The 11,553-nt window shown below is 36.2% G+C and overlaps 1 protein-coding gene across 2 annotated transcripts in view; it reads left to right on the plus strand.

Moving 5' to 3' along the window:
- Positions 1-10,408, plus strand: part of LOC133253675 (regulating synaptic membrane exocytosis protein 1-like) — a 263,765-nt gene extending 253,357 nt beyond the window's left edge. For both annotated transcript variants that reach the window (XM_061427189.1, XM_061427188.1), the window contains 2 exons: positions 6,341-6,554; positions 8,479-10,408. In XM_061427189.1, the coding sequence (XP_061283173.1) occupies positions 6,341-6,554; positions 8,479-8,586 (322 nt within the window). In that variant the 3' untranslated portion in view covers positions 8,587-10,408. The remainder of the gene's footprint in view (positions 1-6,340; positions 6,555-8,478) is intronic.
- Positions 10,409-11,553: the final 1,145 nt, after the last annotated feature.

Raw genomic sequence — 11,553 nt, forward strand, 5'->3', positions numbered from 1 at the left:
CGACCCCATAGACGGCAGCCCACCAGGCTTCCCCGACCCTGGGATTCTCCAGGCAAGAACACTGGACTATAAAAAAAGAGATACTAGAATATATATGGGGACATAAAACAAGCTGCAAAAATTTCATAGTCTAAAGGTATTGAAATCATAGAGTCTGTTCTCTTATCACTGTGGAATTATGCTAGAAATCAATATATCAGTATCAAACTATATTTGGAGAAAAGTGTGATGTGATATTTACCAACAGAGATCTTTGACTTAGCCATCAGAAGCCTCAATAAAGTTAGAAAATTGAGAAAACACAGAGGGTGATTGCAGAGAAGAAAGCATTTAAATGAGAAATTAATACCAAAGATACTTTAAAAACCCCATGTATTTGAAAATTAAACATCCAATATTAAATCATGCGTGTACCTTAGAAGCCATAACAAAGAAAATTAGAAAATATATATAACAGAATAAAAATGAAAAAATGATTCATAAGAATCTGTTATATGCAGGCCAAGCTGCTCAATGCAGATAAATAAAATGTGAAATCTTGAATAAAGTATGAAAACAAATAATGGATACTAGCATAAAATTTTGTGAAATTTGAAAAAAAATCTATATTTAACAATACTATATCGCATGTCAATTTTCTGTTTTTTACAACATAGTATTTCTTTCTCAGAATTCGATTAGAAGTTTCAAGCCTCATTCAAATTATTTTTGATTCACTGAAATGATAAGCTTTCTAGAGTTTTAGTAGTAATACTAGATGCCAGAATAAATGGAACTATATCAGTGTTTTGAGTAAGTGTAAATTAGAAATCTAGCATTCTATTCATAGTCAACATATAAACTAAAATGTCATAAATGTTTTAGCTAAGCAATAGTTTTTGTTTTCTAAAGTATATATATTATAAATACTATACACACACAAGTTTTCCTACTATACTTAATATACTTGTTCTTCTTGTGAAAGAACAACAACAAAAGGGATGGACAAATTGGGGAACATAAACTAAATGAAATGGGAGCGCAGAATATGAAATAATAAAAGTTCAACTAAATTGAAGTAAAGCATCATCATATAATGCAGTTGCTTTTAAAGATGGCTGCTCATTAGAATCACATCTGGAACTTTAGAGAAAAACAAAACAAAACCTGGACATTTGTATTTTTCAAAAAAATTCCTAGGTATTTCTAATGTGTATCTGACTGGGACGACCCAGAGAGATGGTATGGGGAAGGAGGAGGGAGGTGGGTTCAGGATGGGGAACACGTGTATACCTGTGGTGGATTCATGTTGATATATGGCAAAACCAATACAATATTGTAAAGTTAAAAAATAAAATTAAAAAAAAATAAAAAGTGATTACATGTTTTTCTATTAAATGGTAGTTTTAGTTATAATTATTTTCTGTTGACCAATCATGATACAATGTTAATAAAATGAGGAATAGTTACATAATCACAACAGTAAAAGATGTTTATCAGTTTTCACAGTCAATAGCTAGAGCCCCCTCAAAACAAAGTTATTTACAATTGCAAGCCATAATGTAAACCTGATTAACCTAACAATAGAAAATAATTGCATATAATTTGAGTGGTTAAGTAGAGTGATGTGGTAAGTGGAGGTGTATAGTCACATGCTTTCGTCCACCCAGCCAGCCTATGTCTTTGGGTTGATGTATTTAATCCATTTATACTTAAGCTTCCCTGGTGGCTCAGTCGGTAAAGAGTCTGCCTGACCCAGGTTCGATCCCTGGGTGGAGAAGATCCCCTAGAGAAGGAAATGGCAACCCATTCCAGTATTCTTGCCTGGAGAATCCTATGGACAGAGGAGCCTGCTTGGGCTACAGTCCGTGGGATCAAAAAGAGTTGGACACGACTGAGTGACTAACACTTCCACTTTCATTTTTTATACTTACGGTAATTACTGATATATATGATTCTACTACCATTTTCTTAACTGTTTTGTGTTTATTAATTGTAGTCTTTTCTTTCTCTTGTGTTTCTTGCCTAGAAAAGTTCCTTCAGCATTTGTTGTAAAGCTGATTCGGTGATATTGAATTCTAACCTTTGTTTGTCTGAAAGTTTTTGATTTCTCCATCAAATCTGAATGAGAGTCTTGCTGGGTAGAGTATTTTTGGTTGGAAGTTCTTCCTTTTCATCATTTTAAGCATATCATGCCATTCCCTTCTGGCTTGTAGAGTTCCTTTTGAGGAAATAACTGGTAACCTTATGGAAGTTCCCTTGTACGTTATTTGTCATTTTCCCCCTGTTGCTTTTAATATTTATCATTGTCTTTTTGTCAGTTTGATTACTGTGTGTCCTTGTGTGTTCCTCCTTGGGTTTATCTTGCCTGGGACTCTTGCATCTTCTCCATTCATTTTCCAAGATCAGGACCATCTTCATTATCATTATTCTGAATTATTTTTCTGGAAGATTTCCTATCTCCTCTTCCTGTAGTTATTTATCTGGGGTCTTATCTTGTCCCTTCACCTGGGACATAATCTTCTGCCTTTTCTTTTTGATTAACTTTCTGTGATGTACTTTTAATTCTGGCAACTGCACGATTGTAGTTCTTGCATCTTCTGTCTGCCCTCTGGTGGATGAGGCTAGGAGACTTGTGTAAGCTTCCTGATGGGATGGACTGGCAGTGGGAAGAACTGGGTCTTGCTCTGATGGGCAGAGATCAGTAAAACTTTAATCTGATTGTCTTCTGATGGGTGGGGCTATGCCCCTTTCCTGGTAGTTATTTGGCCTGAGGCAACCCAGCCCTGGAATCTGCAGGCTCTATGATGGGTCAGTGGTGGCTTCCAAGAGGGCTCCCACCAAGGGGCTCCTCCCAGCACTGCTGCTGCCAGTGCTGTGCCCCTGTGGCAAGCCCCTGTTGACCCACATCTCTGCAGGAGACCACCCAACACTGCCAAGGAGATCTGGCTCAGTCTTCGGTGGGGTCACTTCTCCTTTCTCTTGGGTCCTGGTCCATGCAATCTTTTGTTTGTGCCCTCCAAGAGTCAAGTCTCTGTTTCTGCCAGTCCCATGGAAGTGAAATCCCTCTGGCCTTCAAAATCATAATTCTGGGGGATTCTCTGTCCCATTGCTGGATCCCCATGCTGGGAAGCCTGATGCAGGGCTTAGAACCTTCACAACAGTGAGAGAACTGTTGATGTTACTATTCTCCAGTTTATGGGTCACCCACCTGGCAGGTATGGGATTGGGTTTTATCATGATTGTGTCCTTCCTACCATCTTGTTGCAGCTTCTTCTTTGTCTTTGCACGTGGGGTATCATTTTTGGTGTGTTGCAGCATTCTCCTGCTGATGAGTGTTCAAAGCTAGCTGCGATGTTGGTGCTCTCTCAGGAGGAGATGAGCACACATCCTTTTAATCTGGCATCTTAACCAATTTTGGGTCTGTGTTTGAAATTTTAAAAGTCAGAAAATCTTTACTTTGCAAACTGTTATGCTGTAGTATAAATCAGACACTAAGTCAGAAGTTGACAACCTGGTGCACTGGCTAAATCTGGGTTACCATTTTTTTTTTTTTTAAGTTTAATTGAAACACAGCCATGCTTACTATTTACATACTGTGTGTGCCACTGTCCTGCTAACTATGGTAGAACTGAGTACTTTCAACAGAAGTTTCCTGGCTCACAAAAGCTTAAAATATTTACAAACTGGCCTTAGACCATAAAATTTGCCAATACCCAAACTAAATCATATTCTATATCACACATTCATAGAAGAGCTTTTTCCTAGCCTAGCTTTCCCCTTTGTATTATATATATTTATGATTTGGTGGCTCTCACAATAAATATTTATGCATGTACTCTTGGTCTGCTTAGCATTTTAGAATGGGTCAAACTGCTCTTCAATATATTGAGCAGATATTCTTATATTCATTAAACCAAATATCAAAATATCCTTCTCTGAGCTGAAATTTGCTGGCTTCTAAACTAGGGAAGTTTTAGATTCTAAACTACTTTATGTACTAGTGCAACTGTGTTTACTTTAATTATGGAAAATTTTTTTCCTTTTTTTTTAATTTTATTTTTAAACTTTACAATATTGTATTAGTTTTGCCAAATATCGAAATGAATCTGCCACAGGTATACCTGTGTTCCCCATCCTGAACCCTCCTCCCTCCTCCCTCCCCATACCCTCCCTCTGGGTCGTCCCAGTGCACCAGCCCCAAGCATCCAGTATCGTGCATCGAACCTGGACTGGTGACTCATTTCATACATGATATTATACATGTTTCAATGAACTAGAAAAAGTGTCAATTGGTAAAGCAGGAAAGGGATTTCAGAATTTTTAATCATTAAAGTTTTGCTTAAAAGTTGTTGATGTTAAAAGGAAAATATAATAAAATCCTAGTATTTCAACCAATATAGTGCTGAGAATTAACTTGATTCAGTTTCCAGGGAGTCCCAGACCCCCCATGGTTATTGTAGAAGTGGAACATCACACAAACTGCATTAATTAACAATAGCATGTGTTTTCTCTGATCATGGAGAACTCACATCCAGAAAGAAGCTTAGATACACAGATGCATCTGCTTAGACATTTCCCATGAGTTTCTCTTCTGGTGTAAGAGACAATGACTGTTAGGCCTGGGAAATGCTCTCTGTTCTCATTTACTAAACAAAGGCAGCTTCCTCCGGGGATTTAGAGGATGTCACCCTGCTCTGTTTCTGTTTGTAGTAGTCTGAGAGAGAGGAGTTTGGACTGATGGGAAGGCTATGTAGCCTCAATCACATTAAGTGTGAACATTCTTCGTCTTGGGGAAATGCTTTGCTTCAGCAAATTTAGTTGTCCCACTTCCGGTAGTTATCAATAAAGAGGAATAGGGATCCTCATACGTAAAAGGTGTGAGAGAGCCAGTAAAACTGGGGCATGTAAAAGTCTGAATATTTTCAAGTTATGGTTTAGAACTTGTAAGGTGATGCAGCAGATCTAAGCAAGCTCAACTATTATATATATTATATTATATATTCATATATATTAAAGTGAAAGTGAAGTCACTCAGTCGTGTCTGACTCTTTGTGACCCTGTGGACTGTAGTCTACCAGGCTTCTCTGTCCATGGGATTCTCCAGGCAAGAATATTGGAGTGGGTTACCATTTCCTTCTCCAGGGGATCTTCTGACCCAGGGATTGAACCCAGGTCTCCTGCATGAGAGGCAGACACTTTAACCTCTGAGCCACCAGAGAAGCCCATATATATTAAACATATATATTATATATTAATAATTATATATTAAATCTATATTCATCTAAAAATTTGTGTATGTATATGTATGTGTGTATGTATATGTGTGTGTGTGTGTGTATATATATATATATATATATATACACATATGGAGATAAATGTCATACTCTGTGTACTGTGTGAAATGTTTGATGCCAAACAAAAGTCTCCAGGAATGGAAGTGAAGACAGCTTGCTTAGCCATGTAGCTTAAAATAGTCAACTCCCAAGCATGCATTATACTTCATGAATTCAATTTACTGTGACAAACTTCTTAGATAGTAATCAGTATTTGGGACTTCCCAGATGGCTCACTGGTAAAGAATGCAGGAGATGCAGGTTTTATTCCTGGGTGGTGAAAATCCCCTAGAGAAGGAAAAGGCAACCCACTTCAGTATTATTGCCTAGGAAATCTTAAGGACAGAGGAGCTGGTGGGCCAAAGTCCATGGGTTACAAAAGAGTCAGACACAACTTAGCAACTAAACAAGAACAACAAAACAAATCACTATTAGACTTCAAACAGAGTAAGACAAAATTTCAAAGCAAATTCTGTAGAGTTGGCCTAAGAACATTGTATAATTTTGCCTCAGTTGTATACACACATACTTATTGTTGTAAAGTGTTGAGTCCCAGTAAAATACTTTGAAAACTGCCTGTCAAAGAAGCAGAGGCAATGATTGGATACAGGAATTCCACTGTTGGGGAAAATAGTGATTATTTAGAGTCAACTAATATATGGTTCAATGCTGTTGCAGTATGATTAGAGGAGAAATGAAAAGTAAAAGTCGCTCAGTTGTGTCCAACTCTTTGCAACCCCATGGACTATACAGTCCATGGAATTCTCCAGGCCAGAATACTGGAGTGGGTATCCTTTCCCTTCTCCAGGGGATCTTCCCAACCCAGGGAGCGAACCCAGGTCTCCCACATTGCAGGAGGATTCTTTACCAGCTGAGCCACTGGGGAAGCCCATTATTGAGGGAAGTGGCTTTATATGTTTTGCTTTAGTTTAAGTAACTAGATGTCTCCTCTGCTAGGAAAAAGTGGTTTTTTTTCTCCAGCTCCTTCATCTACTTAGTTTGTGCCCATTTTCTCTTCTGTCTAGGAGATTGCATCAACAATTTGAAAGCTATAAAGAACAAGTGAGGAAAATAGGGGAAGAAGCACGGCGCTACCAAGGAGAGCACAAGGACGATGCTCCGACCTGCGGGATTTGCCACAAGACCAAGTTCGCGGACGGCTGTGGCCACCTGTGCTCCTACTGCCGCACCAAGTTCTGCGCGCGCTGTGGGGGCCGCGTGTCTCTGCGGTCCAGCAACGTGAGTACCGTGGCCGCGAGCATCCAGCGTCCTTGAGCGGAGGTGGATGCGCCCCACCTGCGCCTAGCCACTCAGGGGATGAGTGATGCAAAGAATTCACAAAAGATGCCCTTTGTATGTATGCATCTCAACAAATGATTGCCACTCAAAACCAACAGGTTACTCGTGGGAGCACATTTGTTTTCTGAAGAAGGTTGGAAATTTATATTTAGTGTCAGGAATTATGAAACGCTTGAAAGTTGTGGTGGCCAGTTCTTCTTGTACAAAGCAACAAAACCTAACAACTTACTTTTAGTTTCTGCAACATGTTTCAGATTGAATGAAGATAAAATCAATAGAATTTGTATGGCATTAATTTAATCCAATATAATCATTTATGAAGTGATAATTAGCCTCTGTGAGAATCACTTCATTTACTATCAAGTCTAAGAAATGTAGTACGAAGCTTATCTCATGAAAATTATTTGGATATTTAAAGAGTGTGTCAAAATACTGTTTGTTTGTTTTTAATTTTAATTTCATGGAGTCTTGCACTTATGTCTCCCTAATTTGGAAAAATCATAGTTAGAATTAAAGTGAGGTTACCACTTAATATTGTTTTTTAGTAGTATATTTGAGTTGTAAGTAGGGTATTATTCTAAAATCTCTCTCAGGGGAATTAAGACATTCAGTAAAATAGATGCATTATTATACTTAAGATGAGCCTACTATTATCTTTGTAGCTTTAACTTATCTGAAAAACAACTTCTTTATATATGAAATTGTATGGTAATAATTACTATGTATGGTTGTTATGAAAATTAAAACAGTTCAATTTTTCTTTAGGTTCCATTCTTTTGACCATATAAGAATTTTTTTCCTCCTAAAAATTATGTGTTTTAGTTAATCTTCATATGCTACCTTACAGACTTTCTAGAGCAACTTTGGATTGAGATCTTGTTTGGCACATGAAAAGTGCACAGGGTCTACTTTTGGAATAATATCTCACAAATAAAAGCTGTGATGATATTCAAAATATTTAACAACTCATGCAGCACCCTGAAAAGTGTTGGCCCTGAACAGTACAATGCAAAGGGGTTAAGTGTTAATTCAGACTGAGTGTGCATAGAGTTGGATGCTTTTAAATTCACATTATAGGTTTGAAGCAAGCCAGTAACAGAGTCAAACTCATGTTTTAAACAGGAGATGTGTTTAAAGGAGATTGAGCTAAGGGATACTTATGCTTTCAAACAGAAACCCAGGCCTAATGAAGTTCATCTATCTTTACTATACCCATTCAATCTTGAGAAAAATTAAAATTAAAAAAAATAAAAGAAAGCACAACTTACAATTTTTAATCTTGGGCAAAAGACAAAAATTGTATACAGTTGGTATTTCCTGTGACATTGTAAATGTTAAATTCGTATTAGAAATAAATCAACCTTGTGAGATAATTTATGGCTAAAATAGTATATTTCTATTCTCTCTTTATTACAAACACTTCCCTTTCTTACATTTTTCCAATTCATAACTATAAATATTTTAAAGACAATTTGATACAAGTATTCATTCAAAGTTTATGCATTTTAATATAATCTTTTCAATAATAAGTAAGCCAAATATGGTAGCAAATTTTTTCTTTCTAAAAAATATTTTAAATGTAGACTTAATAATCCAAGTTCTAAAAAAATTCTGAAATTGTAGTGTCCAACTTTTGTACCTACCATGTAGCAAGATGAGCATATGTGCATTTCGAATGAAGGATTGAATAGTGACTATTTTTTGGTAAGAATAAACATTTACTTTTCAAAGTACCTGTATTTTTATACTTTAAAGTAACATATGACTGTTTTCTTAAAATCTGCTTATTAATACGTGCCTTATTTTTATTTTTCTCTTCTTTTCTCTCTCCCTTCACTCCGCTTCCTTGGATGCTTTCCCAAAGGAGGACAAAGTGGTTAGAATCCATGATTTCTTTTCTATCACTTGTTATTTCAATGTTGTGAATTTTATTAAGAGAATGTTTCACTTTCAAAAAGAAATTAAATGCTAGGAAGAGCTCATTCCCATTTCTCATGGAAAAATAAAATGAACATCTAGGAGCATTACAGAGTTTTATATTAATAGGCAAAGACTGGGTAATAGTCACGGAAATAGTGATATTTTAATATAATTAAATCATTATCAAACTCATTTGTGCTCTTAGCTCCCTGAGTTCTGAGGATGATCTATTTGCCTTTAGGAACAATAATGCCTAACGAGCTCTACCTTTCTCAACACTCTTTAGATGCATAGACAGATGATTTGAAACTTTCTGGTAGAAGAAATGGAATGCATTAATTTAGTAGAGAGGAAGGATCAAATTAGGATCAAGAGCTCAGAATAAAATGATATTTTTCTGGAACACAAGTAGTAGAGTTGTCATATTGAACCACAGTTTTGCTCTTTTCTTTTCCCTCATTCATTGAAATCACTCCCTCAGGGAGTAAAAGTTTACCTTTAATTTTTATCAACCTTGGAAACCACAGAGGCTGTACTCAGTAAGACAGGAGATAAGTGACATCTTCAATCAGCCTGTCCTTTGTATACATACTATACACTTCCGTTTGGTGTAAATTTCAATTCCCCCCAAACTCATTAATTTCCCGGTATGAGACTGAGGCAATGAGCATTTCAGGTTCAATATATCAACTCAGCTGACCCTGTTCAACTGTTTTTAATTTTAGATTACATACTATAGTGCATAGGTAGTCAGCGTGACATTAAGTTGAACATTAATTTGTGTTTTTAAGTTTGTTGCTAGTGTATGTTATCAGTTTTTTTTCTATGAATAAGAAATTAGGTTGAAAATTATGCAGTTTAATTATTTTCACTGCATCTGCTTGTAACATGGGTGGTATGTGAGATCATTTTAGCGGTTGTTATTTTAATGCAATACAGGTTTCCCATGCTATCTGAAAGTAGAGTGTTTCCAAATGGCATATAAAAGGAAGAATCAATTACCTCTGGACACATCTTGCTAACAGATGCACAAAATAAATGAGATAAAGCACAGATGTCCAGAGACACAGATCGGAGTATGGTGGCCAGATGCTGAGATGCTGGTGGGTGTGGGAAAGGAGCCTGGTGGTCCCACTCTCTCTGCTGTGGCTGAGCACTGCCTCTATAACAGCTCACTCTAAAACAAACACAGCATGCTGTTTTCACATCTCACCTTTTTTTCGTAAAAGTGAAAATCCTTTTTGAATTTCCTTCATTTAGTCAAAACAGGTACAAGTACAGGTCTTTCATGAAAGTAAAGTGGAAAAGAAGTAACTTTTGAAAAGTGAAGGACATCAGTAGTGTATCACGTTAGAAAAAAGAAATTATAATATCACACTTTTGGTTTCATGAATATTATTACTTTGGACACTTTGAATTTGAAGTGTAGATAATTTTTAAATCCTTTAAAAAATAAAAGTTAAGTACATAAATAATGCTAGTGTCATGAAGAACTGGTGATAAAACTTTAGCCACTCCGGTGGAACTGGCCAGGTTGACTGTTCTATATGTGCTTGTTATGATTACTGACTCTGTAACAAGAATTCAGGTGGATTTTGTGGTTCTCAGGCTAATAACAAAATTAAAAGACCTATAAAATACAATAGCTTTCAATTATTTTCTTCACTTTGATTAGAATGTATATATCTTAAACCTACCATTTATGTTCAAGTAGTTGGTCATGATTTCATTAAAACCCATCGTAGCCGATTGAGGTTGTTCAGTGAATTGCTTTCTAGTCCAAGGAAACTGAAACCAGATTTTGTCTTTGTGTTAAATAGCTGAGTATTAAGCAAAGTGCTTACTGTTTCTTTCTATATTCCTCTGGCATCTTTTATTTTATTTTTTTTAATTTTTTTTTTAAATTTTATTTTATTTTTAAACTTTACATAATTGTATTAGTTTTGCCAAATATCAAAATGAATCCGCCACAGGTATACATGGAGAAATTATAATTTGCAAATGTGTGTGTAGCGGGAGGAGGAGGCTGTTGGTATAAGAGGAAAGCAGAGAGTAATAGGATGAATAAAACCTTTCTAAAATCAATCTCCATCTTGATCAATGCAATGATAATGAAGTCTACATAGGTGGTTAAATTGATGAATAATGTGACTAAAATACTACTATATATGATATGAAGACCTAAGGTTAGCTAAGATATAAATATTTCTTTATTGAGTCCAGTGAAAAATATTCATGACCCTTTTTTTTTTTTTTTTTTTTTACAGCCTGGCAATGTTTTATTTTAAAATTTTACTGTTAGTCTAAATCAGCTCTAGTAATTTGGGAGAGTGTATACTTGCTTAGAAAGAAAATGACTTGTCATATATAGTCACTTTGCAATTGACCCATAATAGTTCATAAGAGATATGCAAAGAGTTGACTCATTGGAAAAGACTCTGATGCTGGGAGGGACTGGGGGCAGGAGGAGAAGGGGACGACAGAGGATGAGATGGCTGGATGGCATCACTGACTCAATGGATTTGAGTCTGGGTGAACTCCGGGAGTTGGTGATGGACAGGGAGGCCTGGCGTGCTGCGATTCATGGGGTCGCAAAGAGTCGGACACCACTGAGCAATTGAACTGAACTGATATTATTTTTGTAATGTTTATTTATATTATTTTAAAGTGCACACTTTCAGAGATAAAATGGCAGTTTTTACTTCATCAAAAGGCCTCTCCAAAGTCTGAATACATAGGGGTTCTGAGAATTTCCCCACAACCTGTTTAAATTGTTTTGGTCTTTGTTTTATCCTCTGCAGAGTATTGAATTTAGATAAATCCTTTGGTAAATTAACAATTTGCTTTTACTAAATCGGCTGAATTGAGTCCTCTAAGTTCAATTCCTTAGGGTTTTCCTTAAATTTTCATCAGTATTTCCTTTTGGTGAGGGTGATTGACTGTCAAAGCAACTAAAAATGAACTACCTTGCTACTTTTCTATTTAATCTTTATTTTCATACAAAAGAAGTGTCATGTAT

This window comes from Bos javanicus, chromosome 9, assembly GCF_032452875.1.
Source record: "Bos javanicus breed banteng chromosome 9, ARS-OSU_banteng_1.0, whole genome shotgun sequence".
NCBI classification, from domain to species: domain Eukaryota; kingdom Metazoa; phylum Chordata; class Mammalia; order Artiodactyla; family Bovidae; genus Bos; species Bos javanicus.